General features: G+C 37.2%; 1 protein-coding gene across 1 annotated transcript in view; it reads right to left on the reverse strand.

Moving 5' to 3' along the window:
• Positions 1-22,104, reverse strand: part of Samtor (S-adenosylmethionine sensor upstream of mTORC1) — a 32,273-nt gene extending 10,169 nt beyond the window's left edge. Inside the window, exons 1-3 of the mRNA XM_090333179.1 lie at positions 21,894-22,104; positions 8,379-8,520; positions 4,992-5,162 (exon numbers count right to left, since the gene is read on the reverse strand). Of these exons, the coding sequence (XP_090189305.1) occupies positions 4,992-5,162; positions 8,379-8,520; positions 21,894-22,053 (473 nt within the window). The 5' untranslated portion in view covers positions 22,054-22,104. The remainder of the gene's footprint in view (positions 1-4,991; positions 5,163-8,378; positions 8,521-21,893) is intronic.
• Positions 22,105-23,291: the final 1,187 nt, after the last annotated feature.

Raw genomic sequence — 23,291 nt, forward strand, 5'->3', positions numbered from 1 at the left:
AGTACCACATACATAGGGAAAAAAAAAGCCAGAAGTGGTGCTGTGGCTTTGAGAAAACCCAAGGCCAGTGCTTAGGCCCTGAATTCAACCCTCAAGACTGGCAAAAAAAAAAAAAAAAAAAAAAAAAAAAAAAAAGAGGCACATAATAACTTAGTAATGTAACAAAAACTGAAAAAAATTTAAAGCCACATATTTTCCTTCTTCATTTTTTTTTTTTTTTGCAGTTACTGGGGATTGAACTCAGAACCATGTACTCTTGCTCAGCTTTTTCACTTGAGGCTGGTGCTCTACTGCTACACCATGCTTCCAGTTCTGGCTTTTTACTGGTTAATTGAAGATAAGTATTTCAAGCATTTGTCTGCCTAGGCTGGCTCCAAATCTCAATTATCAGATCTAAATCTCCCCAGTAGCTGGAATGAGGCACTAGTGCCTGGCTCCACATAATGCAACTCTGTATGATTCGAAGTAGCAACAAATAATAGTGAAGGAAAACAGTGGATTTTGCTGTTTCCAAACCTGCAGTTCTAATGCCTATTAAAACAATATGAGGATTTCAGAAACTTCAGATATTTTCCTTCTTCTTCCCCCCCTTTCTCTCCCTCTCTCCTTCCCTTCTTCCTCTTCCCTCCCTCCCTCCCTTCCTCCCCATCCCCCCCCTCTCTCTCTTTCTCTCCTTCCTTCCCTCTCTTCCTCAATCTGCCCTACCTTGCCCTCCCCCAACCCCTTTTGACACAGAGTCTTGCTGTGTGATCAAGGCTGGCCAAGAACTCAATATGTCATATCAGGATACAAAGTAAGCCATTATTATACTGTTAAGTTCAGTGACAGTGAACCAAAGGGCATCTTTCATTGCTTCAACAGTGGAAGAAGCAGAATGGATGACAGAAGCAGAATGGATAAAAATCCTGTCACTTAGGAGGGTCTCTCCATGAAACTTTTGGCTCAAGTACTGTTTCAACTCCTAAGTCAGTTCTAGTAATCAGATAGCCCTTCTCAGGTTACACTGTGTCACTGCTTTTCCCAAGGCAACCTCAGGATTGCTTTTATCATGTTTTATCTAAAAAACAAACAAATGAAAAAAAAAGTTATGATTCAAGTGGTGGAGTGCTTGCCTTTCAAGTGCCAGGCCCTAAATTCAATTCCTAGTTGTCAAACAAAAGGTGATCGAACCTTATAAGGATATAGGAAAGTACCGTTTAATGTTGAAGTATTATACAATTTACTTTTCAATCAATCCAACACTATGCCTACATATACTTTTGGCTCCAGCCATTGCTATCTCTAAATTTTGTAAATGTGGTTAGGACATTAAAATTGAATTCATTTTACTTAGTTGGTTCAGATAATGAAAGAAATTACTCTATAGACATAAATGTATGAACATTAAAAATGAATTCATTTAGTTGGTACAGGTAATAAAAGAAATTACTCTAGAAACATACATGCACAAAATAAATGTGTACTTATACTTGGTTGGGTATCATTTTCGATAAGCCTCCTGCTTAAACTTCAAACTCAAATTTAGAGCTGCCACTTTTAACATTACACAAATCTCTCAAAGTCAATGACTTTTTAATTAAAGACAAAACATCCTTTTATTTGGTATCTTATAGACGAAGATTATAATTTGTTAGTTTAATAAAAACACTGAAGAATCCATTTTCTATATTATCTTTCTGTAATTGTGCATAAGTCCAATTAGCTTATATTTTCATTCAATCAAATCATTCCAGTTGTTAAACTAATAATATAACTTGTTTTAGATAGTAAATCTTTTAAAGTTGGTGACACAGTTCACAGGACTACATTAAGAATCTAATAAACTGAGATCGGCACAAATTTTTTAGAATGCTTTCACTCTATTTGCTTTATGATTTCTTCCAGAAAAAAATAATTTCAGCCTGAAATACTCTGTAGTCATCATTTTCCTTCACACACAGTCACACTAATAGAAATCTGAATCACAGTATTAGTCTCATTAAGATTTGTCAATTGTGTGGAGCCTATATAATCACTATTGCTTTCGTTTTCAACAGCTAATGCTCTGGGTCTTAATCAGAAGCTTGGTGCTTCCCATTAAAAAAAAATAGCTCTAAGACTACACAGTATTATTTTACTGTTTAGAGAAAAAGAGATTAAGTTATTTCCGTAATACCTCTTTGAGCACCTGCTAAAATTGGGAAAGGAACTGTCTACCTAACTTTTTTTTTTCTTTCTTTTTTTTTTTTGCCAGTCCTGGGGCTTGAACTCAGGGGTTTGAACTCAGGGCTGGCCTTGCACACTTTTTGCTCAAGCTACTGCTTTCTAACTTCCTAAGAAAGGAAGTTTTAAGACAGGAACAACTTGGTAAGTACAGATTATTTGTATTCTGCGCTATATAGCCTTTAACATGTACTTTTTAAACCAAAACAAAAAACAAGTATGAAAATACTATAATTTTAGACTTAGCAATGAGCACAGCTTAGACAATAATATCTTTAAAACCTTTATCATAGGTTGTTTAAAATAGGACTTGATACTTTGATAATTTTACTAAGTCTCCAGATTTGGCGTTTGTAATTACAAACTGATTCTATGAACACAGCAAATAAAATGAAAAAGTTCACATTCAGGTTCTTGTGTGTGCATCTGTGTGTTTATATGTGTAATATATTGCAAACTACCAGGAAACATTACTGAAAACTACTATTGAAATATTAAATGTATTTACATTTTAAATTACTTTAAAGGACATTTAAGCCAGGAACTAGTGGATCACGCCTGCTTATAATCCTAGCTATTCAGGAGGCTGGGAACTAGATGGTCAAGGTTTGAGCCAGTCCAGGAAAAATGTTTGAGGCACTCCATGTCCAATTCACTAGTAGAATAGACTAAAGAAGGGGCTCAAATGTAGAGTGACAATTGTTAGCAAATAGGCTGAATGAGAGTTTAAGCCCTGGTATGTACATACACGCGTGCAAATTTCTGAATTTCTCCTTTACATGTTTTGCTCACTGGGATAACTCTTACTTTTTATGAACCCAAAGCCACAGCTCACAACTGTAATCTCAGCTGCTTGGAGAAACTGAAAAGTCTGAAGTCAGCCTGGGCCAAAAGAGTAGGCTAGATACTATTTCAACAAAAATGCTGAACATGGTGGTGTTGCATCTTTGGTACCAGCTGTGTAGAAGGCCATACGTTTGAGGAACAACTATCAAAAACTGGTAACTATGAATGCACCAACTATACAATTTCTGTAAGGTTCTTTTGTTTAGTATCTCTCATTGTTTACTTATTGACACATTAAAAAAAGTATATCTATATAATAGCTAACATTGGTCAACATTTCAAAATATTTTATAATATCTGAGATATAGGGTATTTAGTCTGTTGTTACGCTTTTCATTTTTTGTAGTAGCCAATGAATAAAGGAAAAGATGCCTATTCTCTGCTGAACTAATCAAAGATATGTTAATTCATTTTTAAGTGGGATTATTCAGAAGTACACAGTACTTTCAACCAAATCAACCAAAAATAATGTTACATTGATATATAAAGTTTTGGAATTGTTTAAGCATTTAACTTACTTTCAGTTTTTCAGGATTTAGCAAGATATTTCCAGAATTAGTAGAGCTTAGCATTTCAGACAAGAAAATATTACTTGATACAAGATATTCAATATGATACTAGAACATTTAAGTAATTTTAATGCTATTAATAATTGGATTATAGCACTATGTCCTTATAAAATTTGAGGATGGCGCCAATGGCTCATGCCTGTAATCCTTGGTACTCAGGAGGCTGAGATCTGAGGATGATGGTTCAAAGCCAGCCCAGGACTAAAGTCCCTGAGAATCTTATAATTAACCACAAGAAAACTGCAAGTGGTGCCATGGCTCAACTGGTAAAGCACTAGCCTTGAGCTGAAGGGCTCAGGGACGGAGTCCAGGCCCAGAGTTCAGGCCCCACGATCATCAACAACAACAACAAAATTGTGCATGGTTTCCCTAATTTGTGGTAGTTAGAATGTGCCTATATATCTACAAGTAAAGACATGGGTAGTAAACAAAGGGTTACAAATAAATTATCTGAAATGTAATAGACTCTATGGAGACTGTGAATAGTGTAATTCTTTAAAAAGACAAAGTCAAGGCACAACAAAATAAGTGCCAGGAAATGGGTACTTGTAAGAGGGGAGGGTGGGGCCAAAGGAGAGGGGTAGAATAATGAAGGGGAAAAGGGGTGAGACTGCAGGTAGAAACTCACTGGATATTCTATTACATTCAGTGAAGGAGGTGGGTTGGGAGGTAGAGGTAAGAATGTTGGAAGGGGTGACAGTGATTAAGATACACTGTATTCACACACTATTTTAGTGAATGGTAACTCCTTCATGTAAGTTCTTAAAATATTCAAAAAATTGTGCTTATAAACTTTATAACTTGGGAGGGATGGGGGGAAGGAAAGTGGGAGAGGCAACAATGATCAAGAAGTAAGACACTACACCTTATGAATGTAACTGAAACCCCTCTGTATATCAACCTGATAATAAAATAAATTTTTTAAAAGAAAAAAGAAAAAAGTTTTCTTTTATACATTACCAGCAAGCTGACTTTCAAACCAACAGTAAATCTGAGTATTAATCCATTTTATTACTATAAATAATGTTTCATTTTTTTCCCCAAGTATATTTTTATTGTCTTCATGTTTTCTTATTGGTAATTTCTTAGAATAGCACTATATAAACTGTTCAAGTGATTATTTTTATTTCCATCTGAATAAGAATAATTATTTAATAAACTATTTTTCTTATTTTAAGTAAGGCTATAGAATGACTAGTTCTCCAGATGTCTTAAAAGTTATATTCTAGTCATATGTCTAATAAAAGTGCAAATGTGTTTTGTCTGAATCTATCAACAGGGGAACAAGTAAACTGTCCATTCCTTTAGTATAAGCCATTGTATTACTTTACATTAACACAGCTATGTTAATTGAAATGGAAAAAGTATACTTACTCAGTTATAAATTCAGGGTTTGTAAAGTTGAGGTTGGTTAAATGACCTTCAAGTTTAGAAGATTCATGTATGTTTAAGGCTGGAGTGGTCTTAGTGGTGAGTACCGCTCTTTTTTCATCTTTTTCAAGTGCTTTTCTTTTCCCACCATTTTGGAAATATTCTCTGCAAACACTACAAGTGAAAATAAATTTGCATTTAAAAATTTTGGCTGGAGCCAGGCATGGTGGCTCATACCTATAATACTAGCTACTCAGGAGGCTGAAATCTGAGGATTAGTGTTCAAAGCCAGCACAGGAACTAAAGACGAGAGACACTTATCTCCAATTAACCTCTAGAAAAACAAGACTAATTTGAAATTTCATTCTCATATTTTATTGTACCATCCTAGCCTTTATATATATATACACATATACATATACATATACATATATATATATATATATATTGTTTTTGTGGGTCATGGGGCTTGAATTCTGGGCCTGGGTACTATCCCTGAGCTCTTCAGCTCAGGCCTACAGCCCTACCCCTTGAACCAGTCCCACCATTTCCTGTTCTTTAGTGATTAATTGGAGTCTCCCTTTCTCCTACTCTTTCACTGGAAGGGGAAGCATAGGACTTTAAGTTTAGGGCCCTAGTAAGCATTCTACCACTTGAGCCAGATATATTATTTAAAAAAAACAACAATAAGGAACTGACTCACAGAGCTGTCTCATAATCCATTGTTTGTAAGTTAGTAAAAACAAAAACAAAACAAAACAAAAAAAAACAGGAAAATAAGTAGTGTACTCCTGGTCTAAATCCAATGGCATGAAAGCCAGTTAATTAAGTTCTTTTTTTTTTTTTATTTTTTATTATCGAGGTAATATATAGAGGGTTACAGTTACATTCATCAGGTCAGTTAATTAAGTTCTAATCCAAGTCTGAAGTGTGAGTAGGAGATGCAGACAGAAGTTTTAAAAAAGGAAGATTAAGAAGAAAAATGAGGGAATTTTTTTTCCCGTTTTTATAGACTAAATGCTTCCCTCTCCTACTAGAACCCAAAACACGTGGCTCAAATGGAGGAGTACTGGCAGTGAGCAAAAGAGCTGAGTGAGAGTTTGAGGTCCTAAGTTCAAGACCCAGATCTGATCCATAGTTTTTTATTTTCTTTAACAGAAGTATGTTTATAACCAACACAATAGTAACATTAAGACAGAAATCATTAAAGAAAGATCTGATAAACTGGGATTCACTCAATTCATGAAAATTAATTTTTTCTGCCATAGGAAGATATTGTTAAAAGAATGAAATTATAAGTAACAGTAAACAACTGTAAAAGACATTTATGATAAAAAACTATTATCTAAAAACATACAAAGAACTCTTAACAAAACAACCCCCCAAAAAACCAGAGTCGGGAGTTTGGCCTAGTGGCAGAGTGACTGCCTAGCATTCACAAAGATAGGGATTTGATTCCTTGGTACCACATAAATATAAAGCCACATAAAGCCAGATGTGGTGCTGTGGCTCAAGTGACAGAGTGCTAACCGTGAGGAAAAAGCGAAGGACAGTGCTCAGGCCCTGAGATCAAGCCACAAGACTGGAAAAAACAAATAAACAAACAACAACAACAGAGCTAGACACTGGTGGCTCACATCCATAATGTGGGCTACTCAAGAGGCTAAGACCTGAGGATTACAGTTTGAAACTAGCTCAGGCAGGACAGTTTGTGAGCCTTGTCTGCCATTAATCAACAAAAGAAAACTGTAAGTGGAGCTGTGGCTCGAGTGGCAGAGCAAAAAGTTCAGGCACAGCACCCAGGTCCTGAGTTCCAAGCTCCAGCATGGAAAGCTCCAGCATAGCACACAAAAAAAAGACAAGGAGACCTGAACAGACATCTCAACATGTTGCTTATCATATGTTGTTAAAAAATATATATATAAATATATAATATATATTTATATGTTAGATATATATTAGACATAATATATATTACACATAATATGTATTAGAAGGTTCAAAATATAGATGCATATTTTATGTATATACATTAGAAGGGTCAAAATACAGAACATTAGCATCAAGTGCGTCAAAGCAACAGAAATGTTCACTCATTGGTGGGAATATAAAATGGCACAAATACTTTGGAAGACTGTTTCTTACAAAGTTAAATCTAGTGTTACCATATTAACCAACAATTAATTAAGGTCCTTGGTATCTGTCTAAAAGAACTGAAAACTTAAGCCAACACAATTGCTAATGGTAGTTTTATTCATAATTACTAAACTTGTAAGCAACCAATACTCCCTTCCATGGATGAATGGAGAAATATACAGCCATATATCCAGACGATGGAATATAGTGGTAAAAAGAAAGAAGCTATCAAGCAATGAAAAGATATGGAAGAAACCTAAATGTATACTACCTAAATGAAAAACAAGCTAATCTTGGGCTGGGAGTTTGGCCTAGTGGTTAAAGTGCTTGCCTAGCATGCATGAAGACCCGGGTTCGATTCCTCGGTACCACATACATAGAAAAAAAAGCCGGAAGTGGTGTTGAGGCTCAAGTGGTAGAGCTCTAGCCTTGAGAAAAGTCCAAGGACAGTGCTCAGGCCCTGAGCTCAAGCCCAGGACTGGCAAAAAAAAAAAAAAAAAAAAAAAAAAAAGAAAAACAAGCTAATCTCAAAGGCTACATAATGTAGGATTCCAACTAAATGAGATGTAAAAATAATTCTATATGATACAGTAATAGCACATACATGGAACTGAATAATTTTAAAACTCTAAAATATACAATACCACAAACCAACCTAATAGAAATAATATTTTGGTGATAATAATGTATCATTATAAGTTTCACAATTCTAATGAAAATACATACCTCTGATGCAGATTTCTATTTTAGAGGTTAGGATAATGGGTAAAACAAGAAGGAAAAAGTTAAAAGACATCTTTTAAAAAATATTTATAGGGCCGGAGCGTGGCCTAGTGGTAGAGTGCTTGTCTTACATGCATGAAGCCCTGGGTTCAATTCCTTGGTACCATCTACAGAGAAAACACTAGAAGTGGTGCTGTGGCTCAAGTAGTAGAGAACTAACCTTGAGAAAGCCCAAGGACAGTGCCCAGGCCCTGAGTTCAAGCGCCAGAACTGGCAAAAAAAAAAAAAAAAAAAAAAAAAAAAGAATATATATATGTAGGGAGCGAGAGAGAGACACACACACAGAGAGACAGAGAAGAGAGAGAGAGAGAGAGAGAGAGAGAGAGAGAGAGAGAGAGAGAGAGAGAAAGAGAGAGTGAGAGAGACGGAGAAAGAATGTTTTCTGTCTGGTTACAATTATTATAGCATTATATTTGAGTTTTTTTAAAAAACCATTAGAAACTAAAAATGTTATTTCATAATATTACTCACCTACAACACCATTCAATGCGACCTTCACCCTCACAAGTTTTTGCCCAATGATTATCTGCCAAATTTTTCATTGCAACAGCATATTCACAAAGTGTTTCCTCATCTTCACAGTGTTCTCGCCAGATCTTATCAAAATCTCCCACTGAAAGCAAACCAAAAAATGTAAATTAAATAAAAAAACTATAATCTAATTCAGGCATACAATATAATTCTACTTATTTTTAAAATACTCTAAAATAAGAAGAAAACAATATTAAATTTTTTCTCATTCTTTTTTTGGGGCAGTTCTGAGATTTGAACTCAGATCCTCATGCTTCCTAGGCACGTGTTCTACCACAGAGTCAAAACTCCAGCCTTGATGTTTTAAAATTTAAACATTTTAAAAGTTCCTTTCTATGCTGGATACCTGTGGCTCATTCCTACAATCCTAATTATTCAAAAGACTGAGATCTGAGGACTGAAATCTGAAGTCATCCATGGTAGGAAAGTCTGTGAGACTTTTATCTCAAATTAACTATCAAAAATCCAGAGGGAGAGCTGTGCAAGAGTGCTAGCTTTTAGCAAAAGAAGCACAAGGACGGCCCTGAGGCTCTGAATTTTAGCTCTAGGACTGACACACACAAAAAAAATTCTGGAAATGGATACATTATTTTAATTTTGACAATATGATAGTCAAGTAAATTAAGTAAATTTTAGCATTTAAAACACATGGATTTGTAAAGCTGAACACATTTGATAAAATATACATAAAAGTTATCAGTTATAAAGTGATGATGACTCCAGACATTTGGACTACGCATCAAGCGCTTGTTTTCTTGTTATCATTGAGAAATATGAATTTGCAAGATAAAAGCAGAATACCTATACTAAAGAGGAACTGGTCAGTGAGATGACAATGTAAATTACCAAACAAGGAAATGTTTTATTTATACACTGGTACTTAAAGAATATCGTACATAAAAAATCTATAATACCAGGCCAAACAGTTTCTTAGAAAAAAAAGAATCATGCAAACCTCTCTTAATCATGCAAACCTCTCCTAAGTCTTGACAATATTATTTGTTCACTAATCATTTATTTATTTATTTGAGGAGTTTGGACTCAGGACAATACTTCAGGTTGAACTTAAGGCTTCCCACTTGATAGGCACTTGACCAGGGAACCATGTTCTTAGTCTCTCCTGTTTTTCATTCTGTATTTCATGGCAGCTACAGGAAGAAAAGTCTATGACATTCTATCTTTAACTACCAAAAAGTTGGGCAGGAGGCATGGCTTAAGTGTTAGAGCACAATCTGTGAGCAAAACAATTGAATTAAGGCATGAAGCCCTCACTAGTGCTGCTAAAACCAACTAATTAACAAACATAAGTCAGGAACTAAAACATCTTCAGGTCCTCCCAAAGATCTAGTGAATACAGTATAAGAAATATTAGGCATTTAAAATAAATCAATGTTTCCAATTAATAATTATGATTTATTTTAATACAATGGAATTTGTGAATGACAAAAATCATTCTGTTTTAGTGACACTTTTTTCTTACCTATTTCCTACAAGCATCCTAAAAAAATTCAATGTATCCAAAAAGACAAAGAATATAGTATCTTAACAAGTATATGTCCCATTTTGCTACATAATACAGAATCTAAACATTACTTTTAAAAAGAAGGTACCATTAAGATATATATCCTAAGGCCTCATATCTAAAATATATCTACAGCTCAAAAAATTGAATCTCTCCAAAACTTATCTTCAAAGAAACAGCCATCCCATTAAAAGATGGGATAAAGACTTAGAAACTTCTCTGAATGGGAAATAAGAATGGCCTACAGACACATAAAAGAAATGCTCCACATCTCTGGCCATAAAAGAAATGCAAATCTAAACAACTTTGAGAGTCCATCTCACTCCAGTTAGAATAGCCATTATCAAGAAATCTAATAACAACAGATCCTGGCAGGGATGTGACCAGGGGGAATCCCTACTACACTACTGGTGGGAGTGTAAACTCATACACCCACTATGGAAAGCAGTATGGCAATTCCTCAAAAGACTAGACATAAAGCTCCCCTATGACCAGCAATTTCATTCCTTGGCATTTACCCAAATATCCAGAAACAAGACTATACTAAAGCCATCAGCCTAACAATATTCATTGCATCACTATTTACCACAGCTAAGATATGGAACCAACACAGATGCCTCTCAGTAGATGAATGGATCGAGAAGATGTGGTACTTATACACAGTGGAATTCTATGCTGCCATCAGAAAGAATGACATGGAAGGAAATGGAAAGGCTCGGAAAAAATCATATTAAGTGAAGTAAGCCAGACCCTAAGGAACATAGGCTCAATGGTTTCCCTCTTTTGTAATAATTGGTACACATCATCTAGGACTCTCTTTCCAGAGCCTAATTATATATTATTCCTGCCAGCCAACAGAGCTTTCTCCAAAATAGATTATATTAGGACATAAAGTATGTCTTAACAAATACAAAAAAATTTAAATGATTTCTTGCATTTCATAAGATCACACAAATAAAATTAGAAATCAACAGCCAGAGAAACCACACAAAATATACACTCACGGAGATTAAACAACAAACTTTTGAATGATCTGTGGGTCATCAAACAATCTGGTGTTAATTTTCAAAATCCCCAGAATCAAATTAAAACACAAAATAACAAACCCTGTTGGATACAATTGAAGTGGTTCTAAGAGGGATGTTTATATTTACAAATGCCCACATTTTCTTTAAAGTCAGAAATATCTCCAGGTCTTAGAAAAAGCAAGACAATCAAAAAGTTAATAAAAGAAACAAAGGTGAAATTAATGAAATAAAGACTAAGAAAATACAAAGGGTCAGTGAAGCAACAGTTGGTTCTTTTAAAGGATAAACATCATTGACAAATTCTTATGCAAGCAAAGCAAAAGAAAACAAAAAATATGTAAATTAATGAAGTTAGAGGTGAAAACAGATGTCACAATAGACAACACTGAAATGAGGATCATCAGGCAATATTTTATGCTCAAGTAAATTGGAAAACATAGAAGAAATGGACAATTTTCTAGATATAATGACCAAACAAAATTGAAGCAAGAAGCTGAAAACAAACTGATCAGTAATGAGCAATAGGATTAAAATAATTTAAAAATCTCTCAACAAAGAAAAACCTCATACTGGAGGATTCACTGCTGAATTCTGTCATACTTTTAATAAAAAAGGAAGGACACACGGAAACACACACATGGACACGGACACACACACACACACACACACACACACGCACGCACAAATCATAAACCAAGTTCCTTGATGAAAACAGAGGTGAAACTCCTTACAAACTGAATTCAACAACACATTAAAAAGAGCACACTTGATATTTGGATGGATTCATTCTGGGAATGCATACTATAAAGTAATAAAGATCACATATGATAGATCTATAGCTAACAAACAGTGAAAAACTGAAAGCATTTTCTCTAAAATTATGAAATGTGCTGGTGCCATGATTCAAGTGGTGAAGTACCTGCCTAGCAAGTATGAAGTTCTGCACTGAAACCCCAGTACTGCCAAAGAAAATGAAGAAGAAAAAACCTACATAAACCAGGAATGTAACAAGGTTGTCCTGTATCACAAGTAGTATTCGGAACTTAGAGAACAAGGTAATAGAAGTAAAGGGAGTAAAAGCAGGAAAGGAAAAAATCAGTTTGTTGATGATAAGGTTTTATATTTCTAAGACCTGAAAAGTAGCTTGGCACTGATGCCTATCTGTAATCCCAATATTGAATAATAGGTAGAGGCAAGAGGGTCTTAGGTTCAAGGCCAGTATGGAGTTTATATAGAAATTCTACCTAAAAGTGATTGACTGCAAAAAAGAAAATAGTATGCAAAGAGGCATCAAGAAATTTGGGGAGTAGCAGAAATGAATTGATCTTGAGTGTGATAATGATTCCAAAGATATGTAAGTATTAAACCTATGGAGATAGAAGATATATAGATATATATTTCAAAAATAGATGTGGTCTCTTTCTATGAATTAAAGGATAAAATGAAAAATCAGGGATAATGGTAAAACCTGCTATAACAACTTGCAATATAACAGATACTTGAAATTGGATATAAGATTGTTATCTTTGTTTTTGTGTGTTTGTGTGTGTGCATACACGAACATACACTGTTCTTGGGGCTTGAACTTAGGTCTGGAATATGTTTCTTTTTTTTTTTTTTTTTTGCCAGTCCTGGGCATGAACTCAGGGCCTGAGCACTGTCCTTGGACTTTCTCAAGGCTAGAGTTCTACCACTTGAGCCTCAGCACCACTTCTGGCTTTTTTTCTATGTATGTGGTACCAAGGAATCGAACCCGGGTCCTCATACATGCTAGGCAAGCACTCTACCACTAGGCCAAACTCCAAGCCCTTCTGAGTGTTTTTGATCAAGGCTACCACTTTGCCACTTGAGTCACATCTCTACTTCCAGCTTGTGTGTGTGTGTGTGTGTGTGTGTGTGTGTGTGTGTGTGCACATGCACAGTGACTAGGAAATAAAAGTCTCATGGATCTTCTTGCCCAGACTGATTTCAAACAGCAATCCTCAGATCTCAGCCTCCTAAGTAGCTAGCTAGCATTACAAGCATGCACCACTAGTGTATGATTTTTTTGAGACTGGGCTGGGAGATATTAGTGACATCTTATCTGAAAAAAAATAAATACATAAAATAAAAAGCAACAAAGATATGGTTCAAGTGAACAAGCTTTAGTTCCCTTTCTAGCCAAAAATTAAAAGAAAAAAAATAGAATGAGCATGGTAAATGTCACAAAATAAAAAAAAATGTATCTGGTTATCTCAAGTCTTTAAGTTTAGAACAACCATTTTATCTTTATTTAGGCCTAAAATTACAAATAGACTATAAAATGCTTTATCTGGGAAGTAGGGCTGTGGCTCAAGTGGTAGAGCACAGCTTTGAGCTGAAGACCTCAGGGACAATGCCCAGATCCGGAGTTCAAGCCCCAGAACCAAACAACAACAACAAAAACAATAAACAAAATGCTTTATCAGTAGGTGACCTGATTACCAAAGTCAAGTTCAAATAACTTTTAAAGGTCATTTCCTCTGACATAGGTTTAGAAACTCATGATTAAGTGGAAACAAGTTCAAGACATTAAAACAGAAAGTGTTCAAAATTATGCTCTTAATTCCTTACATCATGAGTTCTAACTTCATGAACATTCCTGGATATAAACAAAGGTTTGCAGCAGAATGAAGTACAGTAAGTACACTAACCACAACTAACAAGTAGATTTTGTCAGTCAAGTGCAGTTATTTAATCTCTGTAACTGCATTATTTGTTAGTTTTCTGGCAGTGACTCTCACCTTCAGTTGCCAAGTCTGGATGCACACTGGAATCACCCAGAGATTTCATTTAATTGATCTGGAGTGGGAGCTGGTCATTTATTCTAATGTTCCCCAGATGATTTCACTATATATTCATGGCTCATAGCCAACAGTCCATGTCAAGACTATAAACTCTAATGTCTAGTGAAATACTACTGAGAGCTGTGAGGCTTACGGTAAAGTACAAATTTAATTAAAAAACAAAAAAGTGCAGAGAACACAGTACCTACAAACACAATTTGGCTCATGGTATAGCTTCATGGAGCAGTCTTTAATTAGAAACATATTTATGATTAAAAAGAATTAATCCAAAATGCAAAAGCCTTTAAATATATCCTGTAAGAGAAGGAATAAATTCAAAAAAGTCAGGATCAATGTTGTCAATGTGTTACTCTCTTGCAAAAATTAATTTTATAAATGTGTATATGTAGTGTTAATACTGAACTTTCTAACCTAATTTTCATGAACAGACAGATTTTTGCTATAAGTAAAATTGGTAATATGAGCTGTCCCTTTAAATGCATGGTGACTAAACATTTATTCTAAATAATCCCTGCAATAAGCATCAGTATAGCTACACTCAAGGGAAAATAACCAGTATGGTTTAGTTCAGTGTATCTCAGATGTTGTATTCTGTTACTAGTATAAAATTTAACCTCCACAGAACTGGGAGTTTGGCCTTGTGGTAGAGTGCTTGCCTAACATGCACGATGACCAGGGTTCAATTCATCAGTACCACATACGTAGAAAAAAGCTGGAAGTGGTGCTGAGACTCAAGTGGTAGAGCTCTAGCCTTGAGAAAGTCCAAGGACAGTGCTCAGGCCCTGAGCTCAAGCCCATAACCTCCAAAATTTAGGAGGCTAATATCGAACTTTTTTTAATCTATAAACTTAGGGTAAGATACACACATACACACATACAAACACACATACACACATACACGCATACACATACAGGCAAATTCCCCCAACTATTACCTTATATGTAGGCGCCAATAGGCAGCAAAGGAGGAAAACAGCAGATAAAGAAAGGTAAATGGATATCACTGTACTCAATGTTATTTCACAATTCTTAAAGACAAGCACTTCACAATACCTATATTTTCTGTTATATATAAAAACTAAGAGTAATGTTGGGAATAATGTATCAATTTTGTTCAAACAAAATTAAGATGATATGAACATAAATTCAGTTGTAAGCATTTGCATCAAAAAGGTGAACTTTAAAAGAATATAAAAATTAATACCACAATTATCTGGAAGTATGCATATTAACTTCTCTATCTCCAGAACAACCAATAGAAAGTCAGGGTGGAGGTATGACTCAAGTGGTAGCACACAAGCTGAACATGTAAGCCAAGCAAGCATTAAGCCTTGAGTTCCAATCCTAGTACAACCAGAAAAAATTTAACAGAAATATTTTAAAATAACTATTTACATGGACATTGTGCTTTAATAAAAAAGTAACTCAGGTGGGGGGCTGATTGTGCATACTTCTAATCCTAACTACAGAAGCCCCAATAAAAGGACACATAAAAACTACTACTAACTCTACACAATAGTGTAACATAGAAATACTCAGTACTGAAAAATCATTAACTTACATAGCTATCTCAATGTACAAAAAGTACACCTGCCTGAGACTCATATAAGAGATAATTAAATTTTCAGATTCCTAGGTCCTAATCTTGATCCATGGGGCTGCTTTAAGGAGACCTAGGTATTGACGTTTTAAGAATCATTGTAGGATTCTGCCACAGTAAAATACAAAAAAAATACTGAAGGCTATAAACATCACACACACACACACACACACACACACACACGTACATACATATATATAGCTATATATATATATAGAGAGAGAGACACTGTACTTAAGACAAAGAGTGAGAATCTTTCAGAATCAACATAAAATGACTTATGCAATAATACTAATAATTTTGAATTTCCTTGAGTACTTTTGGTTGTCATTTTGAGCACATTTTGGGTATAATTGTTCTATTGTGTTAACATTCAGAACAGAAGAAACTTGAATTCCTGAGTATCCTTTGTGTTCTACAAACACTTTTACTTTTTTCTTTTAACCCCTCACTACCAGTGTCTTTAGAGGATCTCTCCTCAGTTACACATTAGTCCACGTGGCGGTTCACCTGACCTCAATGTCTGACACCCTTGTATAGGGTTTCCAATTCTAAAATGTCAAAGAATACATTCCAAACTAAATCGTTGCCTCCACCAGGTAACAAGTCTGTCTACCTACTCTCACATACACCATATTCATACATACATTTCCAAACTGAAAACTATGATTTACATTTTCCCATCAAGAAATCTTTACATTCTCATTGTCTCTTCTCCTTTACTTTTACTGAAACTGTTTATTGTCACCTTCAAACTGTTTGTTGTTTTTCAGTTTTCAATATCACCTCTGCTATTGTCATTATCAACTCCTAATCAGGTTAGTATAAATATCACCTAACCAGTCTTTTCTTCTGGATTCCTTTCTAATGCAGCTTATAGCAATTTATTTTAGTGTCCAGGGTATACTCAATGGAGCTTTTAAATAATACAAATGCCTGTATTCTACACTGTTCCAAAGATGATACTTCTATGGAACCAAGGCATATTTCACATCCTTATGTTCTTTTATGAATTGAGTACATCCATGCTCTTTTATCTTTTAGTGTTTTTATTAACATTTGTTTTTATTTTCCCCTTCTGCAACTGAAGTTCAGTTTCCTAAGGCAAAGAAAGTTAAAGAGGGGCTGGGAGTTTGGCCTAGTGGTTAAAGTGCTTGCCTAGCATGCACAAAGGCCTGTGTTCGATTCCTCGGTACCACATACATACAAAAAAGCCAGAATGGTGCTGAGGCTCAAGTGGTAGAGCTCTAGCCTTGAGAAAATCCAAGGACAGTGCTCAGGCCCTGAGCTCACGCCCAGGACTGGCAAAAAAAAAAAAAAAAGAAAAGAAAGTTAAAGAGACTTTGTGTGGAGAGTAACTACCTTACTTTTCTTTGCTGATATCAGCAAAGATTCTATCAAAATGTCATTCAGATGCCAGATCAGAATGTGCATGACTGGGGAAAAACATAAAAAGAAAATAGCACTTAAAAAAAAGAGTAAGACAAGAAGAATCTGCTTAAAGTTTCTTGGGGTCAGGGAATTGAAGGGCCCTTAATGAAGTTTTTTAAAAGTTCAGATTAAAAAGTCTAAGATCTCAATTTGAGCCACAGCCCTACTTCCTGTTTTTCTAGTGGTTAATTGGAGGTAAGAGTCTCACATTTTTTAGTGTCCAGTCTGGCTTTGAACTAAGATCCTCAGATCTCAGCCTCCTGAGTAGCTAGGATTATAGGCAGTAGCCACCGCACCTGGCAATATCCACATTTAATCTTTCTACAATTCTAGATTTAGTTTAATATTATTTCTATTTTAAAGGTTTCCATTTCTCCCCACAATTCCTTTGCTTCAGATCTTTGGTCGAGAACAGTCAACTCTAACTGTATTTCTCAATCTAACTTTAATATTGCTGTTACCTTTTTTTTCAAACTAGTTAGAAGAATCTAAATAATCAACAAGCAGTTATCATCTAATGCAGATTATCTTTTTACCACTCTTAACTTTGTTCTATCAATTCTTTCTGGACTTAAGTTTACAGAGCCAAGCTAGCCTATGTTTTCCACTTCTGCTACCATATCAGTAATCTTTCCTACTTAACTGCTACTTTTAGAGTATTATCATTGTTACCTGCATTGATTTTTTTTTTCAGCTCTGGATATTGAATTCAAAACCTGGTATTTTGTTGTTGTTGTTGTTGTTGCGGCTATTTTTAGTTGTTGCTTTTGTGCCAGTCTAGGGCTTGAACTCAGAGCCTGGGTCCTGTCCCTGAACTTTTTCTGCTCAAGGCTATTGCTTTACTATTTGAGCACAGCTACACTTACAGACTTTCATGTCACATCTGGCTTTGAACCAGGATCCTCAGATCTCAGCCTGAGATCTGTTTTATCTCAATAAAAACAGAATGGATTTATGTTACATGTTTTAATCCTTTCTTTACAACAATAAGACTACCAAACACAGTCTGGTGGCTCACTCCTCTAATCCTAGCTACTTAAGAGGCTGAAATGTGAAGATCACAACAGTTCCAAGCCAGTTCAGGCAGACATCTTAGAAATTTTTCTAACTAATTCAGCAAGAGACTAAAAGCAGGGGTGTGGCTCAAGCAGTAGAGTGCCAGCTGTAAGTGGAAAAACTGAACAAGTGGTCTCAATGTTCAATTTCTAGTACTGTCATTGATTGTATGGATAAATAAATGAATGAATATTATGCAAAGATGGGAACTAAATAGTTGATAAAACTTCTTAGACATATTCAGGAAGTATATTTTGAATATTAAATGGAATAAAAATTGTGCTTTTAGTTGTGGCAATTTTTACATTTCCGGCAATTTTTACATGAAGTTTGGAAAAAGAACATACTAGGTCCAATAACTATAACACGAATAAGATTCATATGAAATGAATTATAAAATAAATTAGGTATTGGAAACTGAAAATACACATGGCTACAGTTCAAATCTCAATTTGAGATGTACTTATCAGGCACATTTTATTAAGCAATGAAGTACACATTTGAAGGCAAAACTAGCTGCTTATTAATAAGCTTTTTTAAATAAATTCAAAATTTCTCTATGTGGGATCATATTTTAAAATTTTGAACAGCAAGGGCAGGAAACACCTCAGTTTATATAAATTCAATAGGAAAGATTTTCTTTTTTCTTTTCTTTTTTCCTGTCGGTTGTGGGCTTGAACTCTGGGCTTGGGCACTGTCTATGAGCTCTTCAGATCAATGCTAGCACTCTATTACTTTGAGCTACAGCTCACTTCCAATCTTCTGGTTGTTAGTTGAGATAAGAGTTTCTCAGACTTTTGTACCCAGGCTCTCAGCCTCTTGAGTAGCTAGGATTAAAGGCATGAATCACTGCCCACCTAAGACTGTTCCCCATACACAAATGTCTGACACTTCTTATCACTACTACTGCTAAGTAGTAGTGATACTACTAAGTATCACTAAGTATACTAAGTATACTGCTAAGTATCTCCCTAAGGTTTTCTTTTAGTTACTACTTTATACACACAATATTGTCTCAAACACTGACCTTTATCTACAATTTTCACTTTATGCTTATTCAAACTGGCACAGGATACGAAAGAAGTGACACAGGAGAGAGAGTAAAATGGAGTAGAAAGTGAAATTGTGGTGCAAGAATACATTAAATCAAATTGCTAGTTTTTATAAAGCTATCTGCTGCTCAAGCCCAAGTCTACTATCACTATCACACAGATTAGGTAGGAGAAACATACTGGGGCAATGAGGAAAAATTTTCTTATTACTGCATGAAAATCTCTCTTCTTTTTTTCTGCTTCATTTTTTATTTCAATACCCGAGACAAAGAAAGGGATAACTCTTTACCCATTATCCAGTTCTCATTAATGGCTTCACTATTTAGAATTCTGTTCTTCTTTCTTCTTTCTGCCACATATTTTTCAACTATCTCTTCCCCCAAATCCTAACTCTCCCATAGATCATCCAGTTAAATCAACTTATATCCTTTTATATAAATCTGGCTGATCAATTTCAAGATCCTATTGACAGGAATTCTGGAAACTGTTAAATCTTAAGTAGAATGTGGGAATTTTCTAAAAGGTGTAGACGTGAACATGCTGAAGAGCCATGTAGGAATCAATGGTAAAAACTAAGGATCCTTCCAGTCATGCATTCCAAAATTCTAAGCTAGTATTTTCAGTAAAGAAAAAAAAAATGTTAGAAAAGAATTACAGTTTGCATAGTTATACATACTACAGTTCACATATATTACTGATAAAATAGATCTCTGTAGGCTGATCGAAAACATAAGCACCATTTAAGCTATGAAAACAGCTGACTTGGAAAAACATAAAATGCATTTACTGGCTGGGGGCCATCAGTATTCAAATACCAGGTCCTTAAAGTAAAACACTAAAAATTTGTTCTCTGGGATTATGTGCACAATCACGGTTTTTAGCTGTTTTATAATTAAGATTAGGCCTATGCCAAAAATAAAGGCAGAAAGCACATGCTCATCAGGATGGTCTATTTTGCTAGTTCACTAGTAGGGCCTTGTGCATCACCCCACCAAAGCCTAGAGAAGTCTAGATCATCAGTAGAATCCAGGAGCATTAAAATGGAGAATAGTCTCATTCAAATGTTTAAATTGCCAGAACTTAACCTGTCCAGAAGTACACCACATCATTCATTTTTGGATTCAATGTATCTACTCTAGCTCTGCTATTTTCCAACTATCAGTTCTCATAGATAAGTATTTCAGTGGCTAATATTCCTGCTTAAAGACATGCTTAAACATGTGGGCCTAAGCAAGCATAAACAGCACTTGACTAGAAGATGACACATTAGCAGTGTGTTAATTTAAGTGGTACCTATTCCTTTATGAATAAATGAATAATGAATAACAATGAAACTATTATAAAAGGGTAAAAATGGAAACAGAATTACATATTAGTCATTTCTTTCTTTAAAAAGATGCACTTAACTAAATCTGTATAAAATTGCATAATAAATCAAGGGAAGAGTGTCCATTTATTTCTTCATTTCTCCAAACTTAAAAATATACAGTGAATGTCATTATGTAAGTGCATTCTTTGGCTATCAAGAATGATGCAATTGTTGCTATGGTAACTACTCATTTTATTGAATTATGGTTGGAGTTTAAAGCATTCTTTAAAGAAATGATTTTCAGTTATCTTTACTATGCTTGACAAGTCTCTCCTATTGGATCCTATTAAACAATAACTATCAGCCATATTTGGGAGATGATTCTAGCCTCTGTTCAAAGCTAAGCTTGAGTTGTCTAAGGAAGGACACTTTGAATAGTTTTTTTAAAAAATGAAATGCATCAACTACATTCAAAAGAACAAAGACACTTAGTTTGAACTTTCTACAGTAACTGAAAAGTGTGTCTAAGTAACATGATCCCACAAGTCTTTGTTCCTTCACTGTCACAATTTTGTTTATCACAAATTAACTAAGTATAACACTAGAAGGCTGCTGACATTTTCCTACGTGCAGTTAAGCTTAAATGAGAGCAGACTGAAAGTTAACTTACAATAGTATCTTAGAAGAAATTTCTCCTGAGCATATAAAAATACTGAGAATTTCCGGTATCAAAAATCTCACAAAGGCTTATACTTAGTATGACCCAGGATATCTGTAGACTTCGACGATCAATACTCCACAGTTACAATCAAAAGTCAGCAGGCTTCTTCCCTTGCTTATGATCTTGCATGGATGGGATGCCCACTGACTGCTGGTTTCACTGGCTTCTATCTGGGTCTTCAGGGGGTTTAGTGGCTAAAGACTAATCCAAACTAAACAGGCAGAACTGTAGTGATCCATCCCAGTCTTTATCCATATAAATGCTTAGCGCCCTCATTTGAGGGATGTGGGATCTGGGGTGTAGGTCTGGCTGTACTCCCCACACCTCCCTTCCCTTTGCAACCAGGTGAAGGGCAGGCTACTAAAAGGCCTGCTGACTTAGCAGCCCTGGACGCCAAAGGGAAGAAAGCTTCGACCTGGCCTGTGGCCAGACGTACTAGGAAGAGGGTCTGAGCTCCAGTGAGGGAAGGCAGCCACTGATGGGGCAAGCAAAAGGGAGCCAGGGGCAGGCAACTGGACTTCCTCCCAAATGCATTTTACCTGTTTCACCTTGGCGAGCGACCCCCCTCCCTTCCGTGAGTGTGAGTGTGTGCACGCGCGGGTGTGTGCTGACAGCACTCTCAGCACCCCGGTGAGCATCAGTAGCGTGCAGCTAGTTGGGACCTAGGCCCCGCACAGGCCCCGCGCTCCCCCGCCCCACTCCGCGGCCGGGGAAGAAAAGGGGGCGGGAGGAGCTCGCCGCTGACGCCGACCCAGGGCTCGGACCCGGCCTCGGTGAGCCACTCAGGCTCGGGCCGACGTGCAGCTCCCTTAGGTTCCAATGGTGGCCTGTCGGAGAGGAGGGAGGAGAGGTGACAGGGGGGTCAGGGGGTGCCCGGGCCTCCCCGCCCCCAGGCCCCGCTCGCTGTTTACCTTCTCGATACTTCTTACGGAGCCGTCGGTGGACGCTCTTCACCACTCCGGAGAGCTTCTCCTGCTCTAGCTTCCGCTCCTGCTCCCGGGGCTGCGGGGCGCTCGGAGGCCCGGCTCCCTGCCTGCGAGCAGCGCCTCGACCGACGGCTCCTGGCTCCATGTCGCCGCCGCTGCCGCCGCCGCCGCCGCCGCCGCCCCTCAGGCCCCCGCAGACGCTCCCCAGACGGAGGAGGTGGGGAAGGAGGAGGCAGCAGCGGAGGCAGCAGCCCGAGCCTGGCAGCGGAGCCCGAGCGACGGCCTCGAAGGAGGACCCTACGACAAGGGCGCACGTTGATTGGTGAACGGTGGAGGGTTGGGCGGAAACGGAAAAGCCTGGGAGCCAATCGGAGGGCAGCAGTGGCTGCGCACCGGGTTGTTTGGGAAGGCGAGCAGCTGGAGGGGGCGGGGTTCCAAGGGGAGATGAGAGCTGGGGCCTCGGAGCCTCTGCACACCCCTCCCCGGATTCTCTACGCAGGCGCCGTGGTGAGGCCTGTGGGGATGCAGGGAGCTTTTGCAGCTCCCAGTTTGCGAGATTGTGTTTAATTCAGTCGTCCAGCCTTTTCCTCCCACTGTGGTTTATCACCTGGCACAGCGCGATCAAGGCCCACTACAAGACCCCCTGCTGCACTTCACCACACCTACGTAGGTTTCCCATAGCTAGAGGCCCTTTAAAGATGACTTCACAGAGATTTTAAACTTCCAGAGGCAGAAGCTTTACATGCTTTCTTTGGTGCCAGGAGAGGTCAGGCTATGGAATCCTGATTTAGTCCACAGGCCAGCAATGGCAAATGCCTGCATGGCTGCTTGCTGCTGGATGAAGAACACAGAAAATAGGGAAAGGGGTGAGGATGTTTCAAGAAAAGCAATAGAAAGTGGGGGACAGTTAGGACACACACACACACACACACACACACACACACACACACACACACACACACACACACACACAGAGCTGTCCTTAATAGCCCTTGCAGTGACCGTGGTCCAAGGTAGGTTGCCTCAGAACTCTAGAGAGCTTCTAAAGGCCGCACAGCTGACTGCCCTCACTTTAATTTGGAATCTGTGCAGCAGACAGGTTTGGCAACCTGTTCTACCTCCCTCCCTTCCCCCATCTCTTCCCCTCCCCCTCTTCCCCCTTCTGTCTCAGTTGTCTCTCCTTTCTCTGGGCCTGGGAAGTGTGTTGCCTACTTCTGTCCAGAAGGTGAGAAGACTGTTGTGAGACTGCATCAGCTTCTAAAGTGGTACTGAGGGCCCAGGAGTTTCAGATATTCAACAGGTAGAAACTGTGGGATGAATGTTGTCACATTGTGGATGACCTCCACTTTACAGTTGTGGATTCCATCATAGTGTATGGAAATT

Source organism: Megascapheus bottae, chromosome 5, assembly GCF_031878675.1.
Source record: "Megascapheus bottae isolate mThoBot1 chromosome 5, mThoBot2.hap1, whole genome shotgun sequence".
In the NCBI taxonomy this organism is placed as follows: Eukaryota; Metazoa; Chordata; class Mammalia; order Rodentia; family Geomyidae; genus Megascapheus; species Megascapheus bottae.